The sequence below is a fragment of the Ranitomeya variabilis genome, chromosome 2 (genome assembly GCF_051348905.1).
Source record: "Ranitomeya variabilis isolate aRanVar5 chromosome 2, aRanVar5.hap1, whole genome shotgun sequence".
NCBI lineage: Eukaryota > Metazoa > Chordata > Amphibia > Anura > Dendrobatidae > Ranitomeya > Ranitomeya variabilis.
The window spans coordinates 827,075,757-827,097,106 of record NC_135233.1 but is presented as its reverse complement, the minus strand read 5'-3'; the positions used below and the strand labels follow the sequence as shown (position 1 = coordinate 827,097,106).

General features: G+C 43.9%; 1 protein-coding gene across 4 annotated transcripts in view; it reads left to right on the top strand.

Moving 5' to 3' along the window:
- MCPH1 (microcephalin 1) overlaps positions 1–21,350 on the top strand; it is a 435,753-nt gene that overhangs the window by 114,608 nt on the left and 299,795 nt on the right. For all 4 annotated transcript variants that reach the window (XR_013221834.1, XM_077290054.1, XM_077290052.1 and 1 more), the window contains exon 10: positions 14,914–14,951. Coding sequence is in view for 3 of the 4 variants with exons in the window: in XM_077290054.1 (XP_077146169.1) it covers positions 14,914–14,951 (38 nt within the window). In the remaining variant the exon portion in view is untranslated. The remainder of the gene's footprint in view (positions 1–14,913; positions 14,952–21,350) is intronic.

Below are 21,350 nucleotides of genomic sequence, written 5' to 3'. Positions count from 1 at the left end.
ATACAGTAGGTCATCACAGAAGAATCATAATTTCAATGCTGTAAAATGATTCCGGGATAAGTAATACATTTTTTTTGCAGTGGGGTGAAATCTAAACTGACTGGTAATGTTTACTGAGTGACATCAACGTGGTCATTGCCCTGTGCCTTGGGTAGAGAGACCTTCATATTACAGGACAGAATAACCAAAAGGCTGAGTTCACACGTAGCAGAATTGCCGCGGAAATTTCCGCGGCAATTCTGCGCCTCCTGCCGCGGGTATATCGCATGCGGAATTGGCATGCATATTCCCGCAGAAAACTAGCGTTCTGCAAGCATAATTAGCTTGCAGAATGCTAGCGTTTTCCAAGTGATCTGTAGCATCGCTTGGAAAACTGTTTGACAGGTTGGTCACACTTGTCAAACATAGTGTTTGACAAGTGTGACCAACTTTTTACTATAGATGCAGCCTATGCAGCATCTATAGTAAAAGATAGAATGTTTAAATTAATAAAAAAAAGAAAAAAAAAAGGTTATACTCACCTCAGCGGCGTCCGTTCCTAATGCTGTGTGTTCAGGACCTTCCATTGACGTGACCGCGGGTCATGTGACCGCGACGTCATCGCAGGTCCTTCACACACACCTCGGAAGCCGGAAGAGAAGGTCGGGCCGCCAGAGGGTGAGTATATCGCTATTTTTTATTTTAATTCTTTTTTTTTTTACCACTTATATGGTGCCCAGTCCGTGGAGGAGAGTCTCCTCTCCTCCACCCTGGGTACCAACCGCACATGATCTGCTTACTTCCCGCATGGTGTGCACAGCCCCGTGCGGGAAGTAAGCAGATCAATGCACTCCTATGTGTGCAGAATCGCCACAATCCGCAATTTTAATGAACATGCTGCGTTTTTTTTGGATTGCGATTCCGCTCAGGAAAAAAATACAGCATGTGCACAAAAAATGCGGATTGCATTCTGTTACATAGGATGCTTAATGTTAGCGTTTTTTTCACGGTTTTATAGCGTTTTTATAGCGAAAAAACGCGAAAAAAACGCATAAAATCTGCTACGTGTGCACACAGCCTTAGCCTTTCATTTTCTGAAATATCTTGCTACTGGAGATGATCATAATGTAGTGTGTGGGACCCAATTCACATACGAATCGGGATCCATGTTTTCCAGTTCTGCCTATCATTAGCAGTGGTAAGGACTACTTTAAGGCTATGTGCCCACATTGCGGATTAGCCTCAGGAATTTTTTTGTGCGGATTCTGCATCTCTTGGCAGAAAACACTGGTGTGGATTTGACGCTTATTTTGTGCGGATTTGCTGCGGATTTCCTGCGGATTTTGTGAGGATTTCATGCGTTTTTACCCCTGCGGATTTCTGTAATGGAATGGGTACAAAAACGCTGCAGATCCGCACAAAAGAAGTGACACGCTACTGCTTTTAATCCGCAGCGTTTCCGCACCATCAGCACAGCATTTTTTTTTTCCTATTGATTTACTTTGTACTGTAAATCACTTGCGGATCTGCAGCGTTTCTGCAAGGCAAAAAACGCTGCGGATCCGCAGGAAAACCGCAACATGTTCACATACCCTTCACCCCTTAATGACACCACTCTAGGGAGGTAAATCTCAGGCACTTCTCATAAAAACCTCTAGTTCCAAACAGAATCTTCATGTTTATTAAATATGTAAAAATCAAATTAATAAAAAGCATGTCTATATTAACCGAACATGTTTACGAACCAGTAAGCTGATCTTTATCAGGTGTTAGACTCGTGGTGGTAGTACCAAATGCTTAAAAAATTAAAGGATATGTGTTGCAATGTTTATTTTTGTATTCATTTTTTATTTTTAGAATTTATTTTTTATACAAAACTAAATATACCGTTTTAACATTCATTTCTTTCTGCAGCCACTGGAGCCATTTTAATTTGCTGCTGTGCCAGTGTCTGAGCACGACACTCACACACTGCAAATATGGCAGCCCCAGGCCATGCAGCTGATGTCCAACCGCATCACCTATAATTGTGGCTGCCACAGCTATGAACTGGGTACAGCTGTGGGGGAGGCCATGCACCACTTTATGTTGGCCCTTTGCTGTGCACATAGGTACAATTTCCCCCTGTCACCACTCTTGCAGTGTTCAGTGGTGACAGGAGGCCAGAGCAGTGGTGGTGAGCACAGTTAGGGCAGCCTGACAAAGTACTACTAATGACAAGTTGTTCTCACAACTGGAAGAAGACACTGCTGACTGCAGTCCTGCTCTAAATGGTGAGAGCAGTGCTGTGGCGGTGACTTCTTCCAACTCGGTAGCCTGGCATTAGTAGTACAGTGTCAGGCTGCTCGACCAGTTCTCCATTCTGCATTGCTTAGAAATGAGCAGTGTAACCATTGTGCTGCTGTGCTCTGAACACTGAATTAGCTCTGCTCAGTCAGATTAAAGCCAGCTTTGACCATGATGACCAGTTCAAATTTTTTAAATCTTACCAGTATCACTTTATTTGGTAATATCTCTGGAACGGTTCAACAGATCCCACTGATTCGGAGATTGTTTTTTTTTTTTTGTGACATACTGTACTTCATAATAGTGGTAAAATTTGCTCGTTATGACTTACGTTTATTTGTGAAAATATCCGAAATTTGGAGGAAATTTCGCAATTTCCAAACTTTTAATTCTTATGTCCTTAAACCAAAGACTTATGCCACACATAATAGTTAATAAATAACATGTACCACATGTCTACCTTGCATATGTACCATTATTAAAACATTATTTTTTAAGACGTTAGAAGGGTTAAAAGTTGATCAGCAATTACTTATGTTTCCAACAAAATTCACAAAACAATTTTTGTAGGGACCGCAATCACATTTGAAGTGACTTTGGGTGCCTATATGACAAAAAATACCCAAAAGTGACACCATTCTAAGGCCGATTTCACATTAGCGTTTTGAGGAGCTGCGGACTTCCTCCGTGAAGCCCTGCTCTCGGCTGCACCTCCGCCGCTAGCTCCGCCTACTTCTGCATGCGGCCTGTATACCTATCTTTAACATTAGGTACGCAGGTCGTGCGGGTGTATGCGGATGCTTCCGCATGCGTCGTTTTGACGATGCGGCGACCAGCGTAGGACGCAGCTGGTAGCAATTTCTTTTTTGTATGCATCCGCATACAGCCACACGACCTGCGTACCTAATGTTAAAGATAGGTACGCAGGCTGCATGCAGAAGTAGGCGGAGCTAGCGGCGGAGGTGCGGCCGAGGGCGGGGCTTCATGGAGGAAGTCCGCAGCCCCTCAAAACGCTGGTGTGAAACTACCCTAAAAACTGCACTCCTGAAAGTCCCCAAAACCACACCACATTCGAGAAGTTCATTAATACTTGTTTCAATATTATGCTTCTCATCAAACCACTGACTGTGTTGTAAGTAGACACAAAAGGGATACGTTTTTCTCTCATCTTGACCTTCTTTTTTCTCACATCGGATCTCGATGTCTCTCTTGCCCTTTTCTTCTGTTCCTTGACACTAGCATCGGGATAGCCCCTATCAAAAAATTTATTGCACATCTCCTCTAGTCTAGAGTCTAAAAGTGAATCATCCGAAATTATTTTACGCACTCTGAGCATCTGGCTCCAGGGCAAAGATTCAACCATCTTTCTTGGATGGTGACTATTAAATTGTAGTAGGCTATTCTTGTCCGTGCTTTTCACAAATAGGTCAGTTTTCAAAGTAGACCCATCTTTATATACCATTTTGTCTAAAAATTGGACACGCTCGTTAGAGTACGTCACTGTAAAGTCAAGTTCTGGATAGATATTGTTTAATTCATGATGGAAATCATGGCCCCCACTTATGCTAACATCTACATGGCGGTACTCGAGGACCAGCACGTGTATGTCTCCCGGTTTTGGCCCCATGTCCAGGCCTGGTGGCGCTACATTGACGATGTATTTGTAGTGTGGGAGGGGCAGCTTGGTGAGCTCCTAGATTTCCATCATGAATTAAACAATATCTATCCAGAACTTGACTTTACAGTGACGTACTCTAACGAGCGTGTCCAATTTTTAGACACGATGGTATATAAAGATGGGTCTACTTTGAAAACTGACCTATTCATTTTGATCTCTGGTCTCATATACTGCAGTACTCGTATACTGCAGTGCATGAGACTGTCCGTGTCTCACTGACACAGGTCACCATACCCTGGAGTCATCACATGACCTCATGGTATCATGTTAACCATCGGAACACGCAATTCTCATCGCGTTGGTCCAGTGGTTTATAAGGGGGTCTTGTAACCCCCGTGTAACCAATTAAATACCGCTGTTGCAATTCAGTGGTATTTAAGGGGTTAATCTGCCACGATCAGCTCCAAAACCGAACGGGGCTGATACCGTAGGGTGTTAGTTGTCATGTACAACTGACACCCGTAGGAATTTCAGACTCGGGGCGGTGCTATACTCTTATTCCTCAGTGTTGGTAAAAAGCGGCGCTGAGGAATAAGGCCCCTTAACGGCCACCTTTAAAAGGTGTATCGGTGGTCGTTAAGGGGTAAGATGTCTCTGATGTAGGGATGTCTGAATAAGGCTTTACAGCTGCATCTGCAAAGTGTATCGGAAGAGCTGACTTTGTCACAATCTCTTTTGAAGTCATCATAGACATCTGAATGAGGCTTTACACTGAGCAGAGCAGTAGTTACAATCCTATTATGTGTGATAAAGCCCGCTAAGCCATGTATTTAATCCTGTCATGTGTGACACATCCTATCCTATAATACGATGAGCAGAATCCGTGCTGCCAGCCGTCCTTGGTGACACTGTCCACATGTCATTATCATTTTTCAATCACCAAAAAGGCTTCACACTGTGATCACAAAGTTCATTCTCCCTTATCCCTTTGCACCCAGAATGCGGGGAGCAGTGACGTCGGACACAAATGAGCAGACCCTGTCCACATTTGCTGCAATCGTAATGCGAGTCAGCAACACGTTAGGTTTTCATGGACAATTTTAACAGCTTCTTGGCCTAATTTTTAAATGTTTGAAAATATCAAAATTTTTTTTTTTCATGTGCTATACCATTTTAAAAAATGAAAATACGATTATGGAAAAAATACACCTTTTTAAATTTTTTCCACTTGTTTACGTTTTTAACCCCTTTACCCCCAAGGGTGGTTTGCACGTTAATGACCGGGCCAATTTTTACAATTCTGACCACTGTCCCTTTATGAGGTTATAACTCTGGAACGCTTCAACGGATCTTGGCGATTCTGACACTGTTTTCTCGTGACATATTGTACTTCATGATAGTGGTAAAATTTCTTCGATATAACTTGCGTTTATTTGTGAAAAAAAAACAGAAATTTGGCGAAAATTTTGAAAATCTCGCAATTTTCCAACTTTTCATTTTTATGCCCTTAAATCACAGAGATATGTCACGCAAAATACTTAATAGGTAACATTTCCCACATGTCTACTTTACATCAGCACAATTTAGGAACCAAATTTTTTTTTGTTAGGGAGTTATAAGGGTTAAAATTTGACCAGCAATTTCTCATTTTTACAACACCATTTTTTTTAGGGACCACATCTCATTTGAAGTCATTTTGAGGGGTCTATATGATAGAAAATACCCAAATGTGACACCATTCTAAAAACTGCACCCCTCAAGGTGCTCAAAACCACATTCAAGAAATGTATTAACACTTCAGGTGTTTCACAGGAATTTTTGGAATGTTTACATAAAAATTAACATTAAAATTTTTTTTACACAATTTATTTCAGCTCCAATTTGTTTTATTTTACCAAGGGTAACAGGAGAAAATGGACACCGAAAGTTATTGTACAATTTGTGCTGAGTACGCTGATACCCCATATGTGGGGGTAAACCACTGTTTGGGCGCACCGCAGAGCTCGGAAGGGAAGGAGCGCCATTTGACTTTTCAATGCAAAATTGACTGGAATTGAGATGGAACGCTATGTTGCGTTTGGAGAGCCCCTGATGTGCCTAAACATTGAAACCCCCCACAAGTGACACCATTTTGGAAAGTAGACCCCCTAAGGAACTTATCTAGATGTGTGGTGAGCACTTTGATCCCCCAGGTGTTTCACTAGAGTTTATAACGCAGAGCCGTGAAAATAAAAATTCTTCTTTTTTTCACAAAAATGATTTTTTAGCCCCCAGTTTTGTATTTTCACAAGGGTAACAGGATAAATTGGACCCCAAAAGTTGTTGTCCAATTTGTTCTGAGTATGCTGATACCCCATATGTGGGAGGGAACCACTGTTTGGGCGCATGGCAGAGCTCGGAAGGGAAGGAGCGCCATTTGGAATGCAGACTTAGATGGATTGGTCTGCAGGCATCGCATTGCATTTGCAGAGCCCCTGATGTACCCAAACAGTAGAAACCCCCCACAAGTGACCCCATATTGGAAACTAGACCCCCCAAGGAACTTATCTAGATGTGTTGTGAGAACTTTGAACCCCCAAGTGTTTCACTACAGTTTACAACGCAGAGCCGTGAAAATAAAAAATCTTTTTTTCCCACAAAAATTATTTTTAGCCCCCCAAATTTATATTTTCCCAAGGGTAACAAGAGAACTTGGACCCCAAAAGTTGATATCCAACTTGTCCCGAGTACGCTGATGCCCCATATGTTGGGGTAAACCCCTGTTTGGGCGCACGGGAAAGCTCGGAAGGGAAGGAGCACTGTTTTACTTTTTCAATGCAGAATTGGCTGGAATTGAGATCGGACGCCATGTCGCGTTTGGAGAGCCCCTGATGTGCCTAAACAGTGGAAACTCCCTAATTCTAACTGAAACCCTAATCCAAACACACCCCTAACCCTAATCCCAATGGTAACCCTAACCACAACCCTAACCCTGACACACCCCTAACTCTAATCCCAACCCTAATCCCAACCGTAAATGTAATCCTAACCCTAACTTTCTAATAATAATATAATAATAATTCTTATTTATATAGCGCCAACATATTCCGCAGCGCTTTACAACTTATAGAGGGGACTTGTACAGACAATAGACATTACAGCATAACAGAAATCACAGTTCAAAATAGATACCAGGAGGAATGAGGGCCCTGCTCGCAAGCTTACAAACTATGAGGAAAAGGGGAGACACGAGAGGTGGATGGTAACAATTGCTTTAGTTATTTGGACCAGCCATAGTGTAAGGCTCGGGTGTTCATGTAAAGCTGCATGAACCAGTTAACAGCCTAAGTATGTAGCAGTACAGACACAGAGGGCTATTAACTGCATAAAGTGTATGAGAACACGATGCAAGGAACCTGATTATGTGTTTTTTTTTTTCTATTTTTAATAGGCCACACAGGGATAGTTAGGTTAATGCGTTGAGGCGGTAGGCCAGTCTGAACAAATGCGTTTTTAGGGCACGCTTAAAACTGTGGGGATTGGGGATTAATCGTATTAACCTAGGTAGTGCATTCCAAAGAATCGGCGCAGCACGTGTAAAGTCTTGGAGACGGGAGTGGGAGGTTCTGATTATTGAGGATGCTAACCTGAGGTCATTAGCGGAGCGGAGGGCACGGGTAGAGTGGTAGACTGAGACCAGAGAGGAGATGTAGGGTGGTGCTGAGCCATGGAGTGCTTTGTGGATGAGGGTAGTAGTTTTGTACTGGATTCTGGAGTCGATGGGTAGCCAGTGTAATGACTGGCACAAGGTAGAGGCATCGGTGTAACGGTTGGTGAGGAATATGATCCTGGCAGCAGCATTCAGGACAGATTGGAGCGGGGAGAGTTTGGTAAGAGGGAGGCCGATTAGTAGAGAGTTACAATAGTCCAGACGGGAATGAATAAGAGAAACAGTAAGAGTTTTTGCAGAGTCGAAAGTAAGAAAAGGGCGAATTCTAGAAATGTTTTTGAGATGCAGATAAGAAGAGCGAGCCAGTGATCGGATGTGGGGGGTGAATGAAAGCTCGGAATCAAGGATGACCCCAAGGCAGCGGGCATGTTGCTTTGGAGTAATGATTGAACCGCACACGGAGATGGCAATGTCAGGCAAAGGTAGGTTAGTAGAGGGAGAGAACACGAGGAGTTCAGTTTTTGACAGGTTCAGTTTCAGATAGAGGGAGGACATGATGTTAGAGACAGCGGTAAGACAATCAGTGGTGTTTTCCAAGAAGGTCGGAGTGAAAGCAGGAGAAGAGGTGTATAATTGGGTGTCATCAGCATAGAGATGGTACTGGAACCCAAATCTACTGATCGTATACTGCCCCTATTGGACAAACAAAGAGAAGAGGAGGGGGCCTAGGACTGATCCTTGAGGAACCCCAACAGTAAGGGGAAGGTGAGAGGAGGAGGAACCAGCAAAACATACAGTGAAGGATCGGTCAGAGAGATAGGAGGAGAACCAAGAGAGAACGGTGTCCTTGATGCCGATGGAGCGGAGCATAGTGAGGAGGAGCTGATGATCCACAGTGTTGAATGCTGCGGAAAGATCCAATAGAATTAGCATGGAGTAGTGACCATTAGATTTAGCTGTTAGTAGGTCATTAGAGACTTTAGTGAGGGCAGTTTCAGTAGAGTGTAAAGAGCGGAAGCCAGATTGAAGAGGGTCGAGAAGAGAGTTATCTGAGAGATAGCGGGTAAGATGGGAGTGGACCAGGCGTTCCAGGAGTTTAGAGATGAAGGGAAGATTAGAGACAGGTCTATAATTAGCGGCACAGTTTTGGTCGAGGGAGGGTTTTTTAAGTAATGGATGTATGATGGCATGCTTAAATGAGGAGGGAAAAATACCGGAAGTGAGGGAAAGGTTGAATATTTTTGTTATGTGAGAGGTGACAGCCGGGGAAAGGGACTGGAGGAGATGTGACGGAATGGGGTCACTGGTGCAAGTGGTCGGGCGAGAAGATGCAAGGAGCCTGCTTACTTCTTCAGTAACTGGTTCAAAGTCAGAGAGTGAACTAAATGCAGTGGGGAGGGAGGACAGTGCCTGGTATGAAGAGATTGGGAGATGATTTCCTGTCGAATGTGGTCAATTTTTTCTTTGAAGTAATTGGCCAGATCGTCAGCGCGGAGATCTGTGGTTGGGGCCTGCTCTCTTGGGTTGAGTAGGGACTGGAAAGTGTCGAAGAGACGTTTAGGGTTATTGGACAGTGAGGTGATGAGGGTGTTGAAATAGGTTTGTTTGGAGAGGTGAAGGGCAGAGTTGTATGTTTTTAGCATGAACTTATAATGGATGAAATCTTCGGGTAGATTAGATTTACTCCACAGACGTTCGGCGCACCTGGAGCATTGCTGCAGGAAGCGTGTTTGCAGCGTGTGCCACGGTTGTCGCCGTCTGTGTCGAGTTGCTCTATGTATAGAAGGAGCAGCTTCATCCAGGGCACTTTGCAGGGTTTCATTGTAATGGTTCAGAGCAGAATCAGGACATGAGATGGAGGAGATTGGGGCCAATGAGGACTGCAAGTTCTTCATAAGTTTCTGGGTGTTAATGGCCTGTATGTTTCTATAAGTGTGGAAAGTGGGGGTGACCTGAGCGGGATGGCAGTTCTTGATAGAGAATGAAAGAAGGTTGTGGTCAGAGAGCGGGAGAGGGGTGTTTGTGAAATCATCCACTGAGCAAAGTCGGGAGAAGACCAAGTCAAGGGAGTTTCCATCTTCATGCGTTGGAGAGTTAGTATGCTACGAGAGGCCGAAAGAGGAGGTTAGAGATAAAAGGTGAGAAGCAGACGGGGAAAGGGGAGAAGCAATGGGGATGTTGAAATCACCCATGATAAGGGTGGTGGTGTCACAGGAGAGAAAGTGTGGAAGCCAGGTGGCAAAGTGATCCAGGAACTGATGAGAGGGGCCAGGAGGACGATACACCACCGCCACTCGCATGGAGAAGGGGACGTAGAGTCTGACAGCATGGACCTCAAAGGAAGGGAATACAAGTGAGGGTACTTGGGGGATAACTTGGAAGGTACATTTGGGTGAAAGGAGCAGCCCAACGCCTCCACCTGCTCTGTTGTCTGATCTTGGGGTATGAGAAAAGTGTAGTCCACCATAGGAGAGAGCAGCAGCAGCGGTTGTGTCTGACTGCTGGATCCAGGTTTCAGTAAGAGCCAGGAGATTAAGAGCCTTAGAAAGGAAGTAATCATGGGTGAAGGAGAGTTTATTACACAAAGAGCGAGAATTCCAAAGAGCACAATTGAAAGAGACAGAATGCATGGAATATTAATAAGGTTAGAGGGGTTTCTGGGTGTAGCAGTTGGGAGGTTTGACTGGCTATAACATGGGGGGCCGGGGTTTGGAGAGATGTCTCCAGCGACTAGGAGGAGGATAGAAAGAGTGAGCAGATGGTTAAGTGATTTGTGAGAGCGTCTTTTGTGTTGGATGGTGGGACTGAATGGATCTGCGCTGTTAAGCAATGTGAACAGAGCATGAGTGCTATACATAGGAGAGGCAAGGACAGAGGGGCCGATATGGATGGAGTTTAAAGAGTTTATGCAAGGGCGGTGAGTGAATGCAGCAGCCAGGATATAGATTATACAGATACATATGGTGTGTATTTGTTCTGTTTCAAGTGAATAGGGAGTAGGTTTAGATTGTCTTACCTGTCTCCTGCCCTGTCTAACTGCCATGTTATAACTGCGTCATACTTAGAAAAAAAATATACTTTGAAACCCTAACTTTAGCTCCAACCCTAACCCTAGCCCTAACCCTAACCCAAATGGAAATAAATAAATTTTTTTAATTTTATTATTTTTCCCTAACTAAGGGGGTGATGAAGGGGGGTTTGATTTACTTTTATAGCATTTTTATAGTGGATTTATATGATTGGCAGCCGTCAAACACTAAAAGACGCTAAGTTTTTCCATATTTGAGTCCACAGAGTCATGTGAGGTCTTGTTTTTTGCAGGACGAGTTGACTTTTTTATTGGTAACATTTTCGGACATGTGACAGTTTTTGATCGCTTTTTATTCCGATTTTTGTGAGGCAGAATGACAAAAAAACAGCTATTCATGAATTTCTTTTTTGGGAGGCGTTTATACCGTTCCACGTTTGGTAAAATTGATAAAGCAGTTTTATTCTTCGGGTTAGTACAATTACAGCGATGCCTCATTTATATCATTTTTTTATGCTTTGGCGCTTTTATACGATAAAAACTATTTTATAGAATAAATAATTATTTTGGCATCGCTTTATTCTGAGGACTATAACTTTTTTATCTTTTCTTTGATGATGCTGTATGGCGGCTCGTTTTTTGCGGGACAAGATGACGTTTTCAGCGGTACCATGGTTATTTATATCTGTCTTTTTGATCGCGTGTTATTCCACTTTTTGTTCGGCGGTATGATAATAAAGCGTTGTTTTTTGCCTCGTTTTTTTTTTTTCCTACTGTGTTCACTGAAGGGGTTAATTAGTGATATAGTTTTATAGGTGGGGTCGTTACGGACGCGGCGATACTAAATGTGTACCTTTTTTGTTTTTTTTTTATTTAGATAAAGAAATGTATTTATGGGAATTATTTTTTATTTTTTTTTTTAATTAGGAATTTTTATTTTTTATTTTTTTACACATGTGGAAATTTTTTTTTTAACTTTTTTACTTTGTCCCAGGGGGGGACATCACAGATCACTGATCTGACAGTTTGCACAGCACTCTGTCAGATCACCGATCTGCACTGCAGGCTTACCAAGCGCCTACTCCGAGCATGCACTCTGTAAGCCACCTCCCTCCCTGCAGGACTCGGATGCCGCGGCCATCTTGGATCCGGGCACCTGCAGCGAGGAGGAGGTAAGAGACCCGCGCAGCAACGCAATCACATCGCGTTGCTCCGGGGGTCTCAGGGAAGCACGCATGGAGCCCCTCCCTGCGCGATGCTTCCCTGTACCGCCGGCACACCGCGATCATTTTTGATCGCGGTGTGCCGGGGGTTAATGTGCCGGGGGCGGTCCGTGACCGCTCCTGGCACATAGTGTCAGATGTCAGCTGCAATAGTCAGCTGACACCCGGCCCCGATCGCGCGGGATGTACTATCCCGTCGGTGGTCATACGGGCCCACCCCACCTCGACGGGATAGTACGTCCAATGTCAGAAAGGGGTTAATGACATATTTCTATAAAAAGTACTATCGGTGCCTATAAAGTCCAAAAAATATTCTGATAAGTGCTTTATTCTGATAAGGGGCTTTAGTGGCAGTAAAGTTATAGTGGTCAGAATATGAAGATGCTGAAACAGATTTATATATTTTTTTTTAAGGGAGCCTGTCATGTTCCCCGTGCCCCCAGAACCACCAGCAGTTGTCTACATCGCTTAATTCCTTGCCTCAGTCCCTGTATTACATTACACGCATAAACAGATCTTTAAAAAAAGTATTTCTGAAAGCAGATTTTGATATTGTGAGGCAGTGACCCCTGTTACAGCTAGGGGAGCGCTGCTTGTGCTCCAGAATGCGCATGGAGGCGTAGTGAGTCCATGAGGGTGTATGGCAGTCACAGGTGTGGCTGTGATTAGGATGGTGAAGCAGTGACTGATTAAAAAGCCCTGTAGTAGAGGGGGAGGTGTGTCAGTGTTGGTCTGGAAGCAGACAGAGCAGTTGTCTGCAGAGCTCTCTCTCTGTGGAGTAACACAGGGGCAAAAGGAACCAAAGAGACTGACACCCTTCGTCTTGGGCTGTCATGTGCTTACCCGGCAGCAATCCGGAGGATAAAGAGTGCTGTGCACTGCGTGAGTACAGAGACTTGGTATCGTCTTGCGGTCGCCCAGGGAAACTGGTCCAAGGGAAGTCCGGCCTGTTTATGGACTGCAAACTAAAGCCGAGTATTGTGTATTTCTAATGGACTGTGTGAAGTAACACATTAAAGAAACATTTTGTTTGAACTTGCTTGGGTCACTGGCGTTTCACTGCGTACGGTGCTACCGCTGCATCACAATATGTAAATAAAGCCTTTGACTAGTCCATAGGACGTTGGTTTCCCCCCGACTAGTCTGCCTACTAAGCATGTTATCACGTCCCTGTGGGATTTTTTTTTTTTAAACATAAAATATTCAATATGTAAAATAGGGGCAGGTCACTGAGGGATCACTGAGCCATCAGTATTAATATCTAAGCAGACCACCACATGAAGACCCCCCCTAACTGACCTCCCCTAAGCACGAGCACATCATTAACTCAAAACTGAAAATAAAAATTAAACAACCACAGAACGGATTTCATCACCAGGTATCATTTTATTCAGTATAAAGACGCCAACCTGACACTGTCTGTAGGTTACTGAGCACAATCCTGCTGACAGGTTCCCTTGCTTTAATGTTAGGCCTATCTATTCCTTTTCCCATTTGTCCCATTAGGACACTTAGCCTGTCATTGTTGCCTTACATCAATCTAATTGAAGCAGGAGTTCATGATCTTCCGCTCTTCGCTAAATGGGTTGAAGCCAAGAGACTTTAAGCCAAAACAAATTCTTTGTGAATAACAATTTGGATCTAAGAGAGTTTTTTCAAGGTCCTCTCGATGGCTCACATGTAATTTTGCAATCCCTTCTGTCAAAAGTCACACACTACAGTGCAAGATCATGCTTTTGCGAGAACAGATCTGTAAATTGATGATGGATTGACTCTGGCTCTGTTTTACATCTTCTTTTTCTGCCAAGTATTACTCTTAACAAAAAAGCGAAACATTCCTATGTGCCATTATTTCTCTGTACGCAGCAAAATTACCACTTGTGTACAGTGTTGAGCTTGCGGCTTGGCTCATTTTATTTCTTTAATTGGGTCCTACTGCCCCATGAGGCTTAACATTTTTACTCCCATGTATTTTTTACCATCTTTTGAAAGTTTTTAATGCAGTGATGTACTGTACTTTGTAATGGTTCTTGTAAGACAATTCCATAAGCTGAATACTTTTTAAGGACTCTTAGCAGCAGCTGGTATTGTAAGGTATGTTTTTATTGATCTATATGAAATACTGTATTTCTGGAAATCCTAGTAATAAATATGGTGGCATCTGTGACAAAAATATACCGTGTGCAACCTAAACTAGAGGTTAGCCGGTATCACGTCTTAGTATTGTATTTGCCTGGTGATGTTTTGTTTTTGGAGGGGGTGATTTTTTTTTTAAAAAAAAAGCTGGACATATGGGGTAAGGTGTAAACGCATTAAAAGGGTTGTATGTTAGCAAAATTTTGTTGACATCCCAAGGATAGGTCATCAATACCAGATCAGTGAGAAACAGACTTCTGGCACCCCCACCCATAAGCTGTTATAAGCCGAGGCGAATGCTGGATACTGCCGAACAAGTCTCATTTAAGGATAGGCCATCGATGTCTCGTGGCTGGATAACCCCATGGAGGGCTCATTCACATGGCCGTATTTTTGGTCCAAGTGCTGTACGTGGAATAGGGCAACACTCGGACCAGTTATTCAATAGCTGCTATAAAAAATGGATTATATACGAATTGCATACAAATGACAAGTGAGAAGGAAATCATCCCATTTTTCTGGATGAAGCACTGAATAATTATTCTATACGCTCATGTGAACCTACCTCTCAGGGTAATCTAAAAAAAATCAGTCAGTTTCTTCTAGAAAAATGGGACAATCATGTGCACAGCCACTTCATTTGTGCTAATAAGAGTGTCGAACATCAGCAGAGCGCACGGCTCGGCCATCTCCCCTAAGGAGTGAGAGGAGCTGCGGGGTGCATGATTGACTACCACTCCGTTCAGCCGGGGCCTTTCAGATCTACAGTTCTGTAAATCACTGGTGGCCACGATGGTCAGACACTCAGCGAGTGGAAAATTATCCCCTATCCCAGGGATTGAATTTAGCTTTTATACTTGAGAATATCCTTTAACGAATAGTCAATTTAATGGCAGTTTGCAAAATATTGTCTTTTTAGACAGATGCATACTACTTGTATTTAGCATATTAATAATCTCTATTCTTATTTTTTTTTCTTTTGTATTTTTTTTAGGTTACAAGATCACTAGTTATGACAAGCATGTCCACTGAGTAAGTTCCTCCACTCCATTCCTGTTTTGTATTTTTTTTCATGATGTACAGTGATGGTTCCTCCAAATAGAAGTACTATTAGGCCATGTGCACACGTTCAGGATTTTTCGCGTTTTTTTCGCGTTTTTTCGCTATAAAAACGTGATAAAAACGCGAAAAAAACGCTTACATATGCCTCCTATTATTTACAGGGTATTCCGCATTTTTTGTGCAAATGTTGCATTTTTTTCCGCGAAAAAATCACATCGCGGAAAAAAAAGCAACATGTTCATTAAAAATGTGGAATTGTGGGGATTCCACACACCTAGGAGTGCATTGATCTGCTTACTTCCCGCACGGGGCTATGCCCACCATGCGGGAAGTAAGCAGATTATGTGCGGTTGGTACCCAGGGTGGAGGAGAGGAGACTCTCCTCCACGGACTGGGCACCATATAATTGGTAAAAAAAAAAGAATTAAAATAAAAAATAGTGATATACTTACCTTCTGATGGCCCCCGAAGTGTTCCCGCCTCTCCGGTGCATGCTCTCTCTTCCGTTCCTATAGATGGTGTGGTTCAGGACCTGTGATGACGTCGCTGTCTTGTGATTGGTCGCTTGGAAAACTTTAGCATTCTGCAAGCTAATTACGCTGGCAGAATGCTAAAAAAACCGCGAAAAAACAGGAAAAAAAACAAAAAAAAGGCGGATTTCTTGCAGAAAATTTTCGGTTTTCTTAAGGAAATTTCTGCAAGAAATCCGGACGTGTGCACATACCCTTAATGTATTGTCTGTGTAATCTGTTGATTACTGGAAGCCTATAATAATTGCAATACAAGCCTTGCTGTTCAATTCCGACTTTCCAGTTTTAAGCAGAAGTTTATTGTAAATTATACAGAAAAGGAACAAATCGGTGGCTTCACTTGCACTTTTACCTTTACTATTAAAGGGATACTTGTGTCTTCATAAAGTAACACCTATCTATTATGCAAATTGCCTCTTCAGAAAAAAAGAGGACTTGAACTCTATAGCGCCACCTATTGGAAGTAGCGATCCTACAAGTCACAATCAACCCTGTAACGAGTCTTGCAACATGACTTAGGATAAGAGCCAAATCAGTATTTCAATTCGCAGACATGGTGTTTCGGGCTGTTGGCCCTCATCAGCGTGAAGCATGAGAACTGATTTGGCTAGATGAGAGGCTCTGGACTGAGGTCTAAGAGGTGGTAAGGTTTCTCCTTGTGGAGCATGACATACCAGCTCTGGCTTGTCAAGGTAAGGAGGCTTATTAGCCGTGCAATGCTCCTCTGGGAAATTTAATATGCAAATTGCCTTTTCAGAGAAAAAGAGGGCTTGAACTCTATAGCACCACCTATTGGAAGTAGCAATCCTACAAGTCACAATCAACCCTTTAACGAGTCGTGCAATATGACTTAGGATTTAGGATAAGAGCCAAATCAGTATCTCAATTCGCAGACACGGTGTTTCGGGCTGTTGGCCCTCGTCAGTGCGAAGCATGAGAACTGATTTGACTAGGTGAGAGGCTCTGGACTGAGGTGTAAGAGGTAAGGTTTCTCCTTGTGGAGAGTGACATACCAGCTCTTGCTTATCAAGGTAAGGTGGCTTATTCGCCGTGCATTAGATAGCCAAAAACAGATTGGTAGGGGTCGCTCCACTGGGACCTAACCGATTGCCAAATAGCACTTACAGTCAAAAAAAAAAAAAGAAGCTGAGCACTGCGCTGAATTACCGTTAGCAAGTTTTGTCAGTGCATCGACTTTAAATGGAAAATGTTCTCCTTACCATAGCCTGGTGGTCAGAGGAAGATTAGTGGGGATCCCAATGGCAGGACCTACATTGAGAGAACAATTATTACTAATTCACTGGATATGGGATTATTTATGAAGAATGAATAACCTATTGAATAAATGAGATTTATATAAATCAAAGTTTAAGTATAGGTATAGTAGAATCCCACCCAGCTCTCCTGCTTTGTCTGTCTATGAAGTGCATATAGTACATCACCCATTTTTCCACACAGACTTGCCTCTGCTCCTAGCATTCACATGGTATGTTCATCCACCCAGCTCTCCTGCTTTGTCTGTCTATGAAGTACATATAGTACATCACCCAACTTTCCACACAGACTTGCCTCTGCTCCTAGCATTCACATGGTATGTCTTTGAACTAACCCCAGCTTTACCCCAGTGTTATTTATGACCTTGTTTACTTTGGCTTCACTATATGCATCTGGTCCACTCTTAATTCTCTGACCAAGATGAACAGAGACCACTCCTCTCTGCTTCACGCCTGAATGCACTTTGTAGCACATATATTGCATAGCTCAAGTTTGCAAAGACTTTAGTCTGCAGTGTGTATCCTATAAGTGTGTCATTGAAGTGTGAAGTTTACTGTAGAATTAAAACCAGAATTGAACCAGAAGGGAACTGAAGGTAACTAGACACAGTCACTGTAAACCATGTTTCTGTTAGTTTTAACTCTCACCCCTATAATCCTTCACTTTCTGCTAACTCCCCTAATCCCTACTCCTAGTAAGGAACTGTTCATCTCCTCTTCAATCCTCCCCATCCATCTCACCTCCTCGTCTGAACTGTTCCTCAACATACAATCCTCTGTCTCCAAGCACAGACAGGCCCCTCATGCCCTATCCTGCTCTCACCTGCTAACACTTTCTCTGCTCCTTCTCACTGCTGGTGATATCTCTCCAAATCCTGATCCTCCTCGCCACATCCCCACAGTTATTTTTACCTCCCATCCACGCTCTATCACAAACTTCCGTAACCTCTCTAGCCTTATACCCATTCGCCGAGCCCGATTCCCCAGTCCCACTAAAAGGAGCTCTGTTGAACGCTCACTCTGTCTGCAACAAGCTTTCCTACATCCATGATCTTTTTGTTACTACCAAACTTTCCCTCCTCGCCATCATCGACACCTGGCTCACCCCTTCTGACACAGCCTCTCCTGCTCCACTTTCGTATGGTGGCTTCCACCTTTCTCACACACCCCGCCCCAGCAGCAAGCATGGCGGAGGAGTTGGTTTTCTCTTGTCAGATAACTGCTCGTTCACCCCAATCCCACTTCCTCCTTCTGTTACCCTCCCTTCCTTTGAGGTGCACACTCTGCGCATCTACTCTCCCTCCAACTGGCTGTCATTTACCGCCCCCCAGGGCCAGTCACCACCTTCTTTGACCACTTCACCACCTGGCTACTTCATTTCCTCCACTGACATCCCCATTATCATCTTGGGCGACTTCAACATCCCCATTGACACTTCCCTCTCAGCTGCCACTAAACTTCTATCTCTCACTTCCTCCTTCTTCCTCACTCAGTGGTCTTCAACAGCCTCCCACAAAGACGGTCACACACTGGACCTAATCTTCAACCGCCTCTGCTCCCTATCTAACCTCTCTAACTCGCCTCTTCCTCTTTCTGACCACAACTTACTCACATTCTCTTCCCTCTCCACTCCTTGTCTACAATCCCCACCCCACAAACTTGCACACCCTCGCAGAAATCTTAAATACCTTGACCTATATTCATTCTCTGAATCCCTCCTCCCTCTCACAGATATAAGTTCCCTACACAATGCGGATGACGCTGCCGCTCTATATAACACCACAATAGCTGTAACTTTGGAATCTGTTGCCCCTCTCACACATACCAAAGCTTGCAAAATCAACAGACAGCCCTGGGACACCAGCCTGACCAAAGAACTGAGGCAAGCTTCCAGGGCTGCTGAGCGGAGATGGAAAAGATCCCACTCCAACGAGCACTTCATCGCATTCAAACAGTCCCTCACTACTTTCAAGACCACACTCGCCTCAACAAAACAAACCTACTTCTCATCTCTCATATCCTCCCTGTCTCACAACCCTAAACAGTAATTCAACACCTTCAATTCTCTCCTCCGTCCCCAGCACCTCCTCCCTCCCCACTCATCTCAGCTGAAGACTTTGACTCATTTTTCAAGCAGAAGATTGATAACATCAGAGACAGTTTTGGTCAAAAACCCCCAGAGCCCGTCCTCCCAACTTCCCAGCCCTCCAACTCCAAAACCAACTTCTCCACCATTACAATAGATCAACTCTCAAGATCGCATCTCACCACCTGTGCACTTGACCCGATCCCATCCCACTTCATCCCAAACCTCGCCAAAGTTTTCTTCCCAACCCTAACCCATCTCTTCAACCTATCACTAACAACTGGTGTTTTCCCCTCAAGCTTTAAACATGCCTCAATCACACCTATCCTCAAAAAGCCCTCTCTTGACCCATCCTCTGTATCTAGCTATCGCCCTATATCACTTCTCCTCTATGCCTCCAAACTACTGGAACAACACGACCATCTTGAACTGTCCTCCCATCTCTCTTCTTGCTCCCTCTTCGACCACTTGCAATCTGGCTTCCGGTCACACCACTCCACTGAAAGTGCCCTAACTAAGGTCACCAATTACCTATTAACCGCCAAGAGCAAGCGACACTACTCTGTCCTCCTCCTTGACCTGTCCTCTGCCTTTGACACAGTGGACCATTCCCTATTACTACAGACCCTCTCATCCCTTGGCATCACAGACTTGGCCCTATCCTGGATCTCGTCATACCTAACAGACCGGACATTCAGCGTCTCCCACTCACACACCACCTCGTCACCTCGCCCCTATCCGTCTGAGTCCCGCAAGGTTCAGTCCTAGGGCCCCTGCTCTTCTCCATTTACACCTTTGGCCTGGGGCAGCTCATAGAATCTCACGGCTTTCAGTATCTCTATGCCGTCGACACACAGATCTACATCTCTGGACCAGATATCACCACCCTACTAACCAGAATCCCTCAATGTCTGTCTGATATTTTATCCTTCTCCACTAGATTTCTGAAACTTAACATGGACAAAACAGAATTAATCATCTTTCCCCCATCTCACGCGACCCCCCCCCCCCAAACGAACCTATCCATTACAGTAAACAGCTGCCCACTCTCCCCAGTCCCACAAGCTCGCTGTCTTGGGGTAATCCTTGACACTGATCTCTCCTTCAAACCACATATCCAAGCCCTTTCCACTTCCTGCCGCCTTCAACTCAAAAATATTTCACAGATCCGTACATTCCTAAACCAAGAATCGGCAAGAACCCTAGTCCATGCCCTCATAATCTCTCGCCTTGACTACTGCAACCTCCTGCTCTGTGGCCTCCCCTCTAACACTCTTGCACCCCTCCAGTCTATTCTAAACTCTGCTGCCCGACTAATCCACCTGTCCCCCCGCTATTCCCCGGCCACTCTTCTCTGTCAATCCCTTCACTGGCTCCCCATTGCCCAGAGACTCCAGTACAAAACCCTAACCATGACATACAAAGCCATCCACAACCTGTCTCCTCCATACATCTGTGACTTCGTCTCCCGGTACTTACCTGCACGCAGCCTCCGATCCTCACAAGATCTCCTTCTCTACTCCCCTCTTACCTCCTCTTCCCACAATCGCATACAAGATTTCTCTCTCGCATCACCCCTACTCTGGAACTCTCTACCACAACATATCAGACTCTCGCCTACGATCGAAACCTTCAAAAAGAGCCTGAAGACCCACCTCTTCTGACAAGCCTACAACCTGCAGTAACCACCGATCGACCAAACCGCTGCACGACCAACTCTACCCTCGCCTACTGTATTCTCACCCATCCCTTGTAGATTGTGAGCCCTCGCGGGCATGGTCCTCTCTCCTCCTGTACAGTTGTGACTTGTATTGTTTAAGATTATTGTACTTGTTTTTATGTATAACCCTCCTCACATGTAAAGTGCCATGGAATAAATGGTGCTATAATAATAAATAATAATAATATAAACTAATCCCCCTTAATCTTATCCAATAGAGAGCAGGATATCATTACGTGATTTCAGAAGCTCAGTGATTTAGTGATAGGTTAAATGACATTTCTTGCAATGAAATCATTATTTTTCTTATAATCTGTCTGATTAAACTTGGCAAGTTGAAATGGAGTCGCCTTAGGGCTGCCGACCCCGAGTGTAAGACGTATAAGCAAGATATGTTCTTTGGAGTGTACAGCAGTAAGGATAAGGATATCAATACTTGATTTTATTACTTACTAGCTGTACTACCCGGCTTCGCCCGGGTTAATGACTGCTGTTAGCAAAATAGAATGTGTTAACAAAAATTTATTCTGCACACAAAAACCACAAAACAAATAGATAGAAATGTAATTATTAAAAGGCAAAAACTAAGCAAATAGAAGCATTTCACAACATATATTAGCTTTGTTATACTGAGAATGTCTTTGTTGCCTATATTAACCAATCAGAGCTCAGGTTAATTAACTGTAGCAAAATAGAAGCTGAGCTGTGATTGGTTGCTATTGGCAGCCTGATAAATCCCCAGCCAACAGGAAGCCCTCC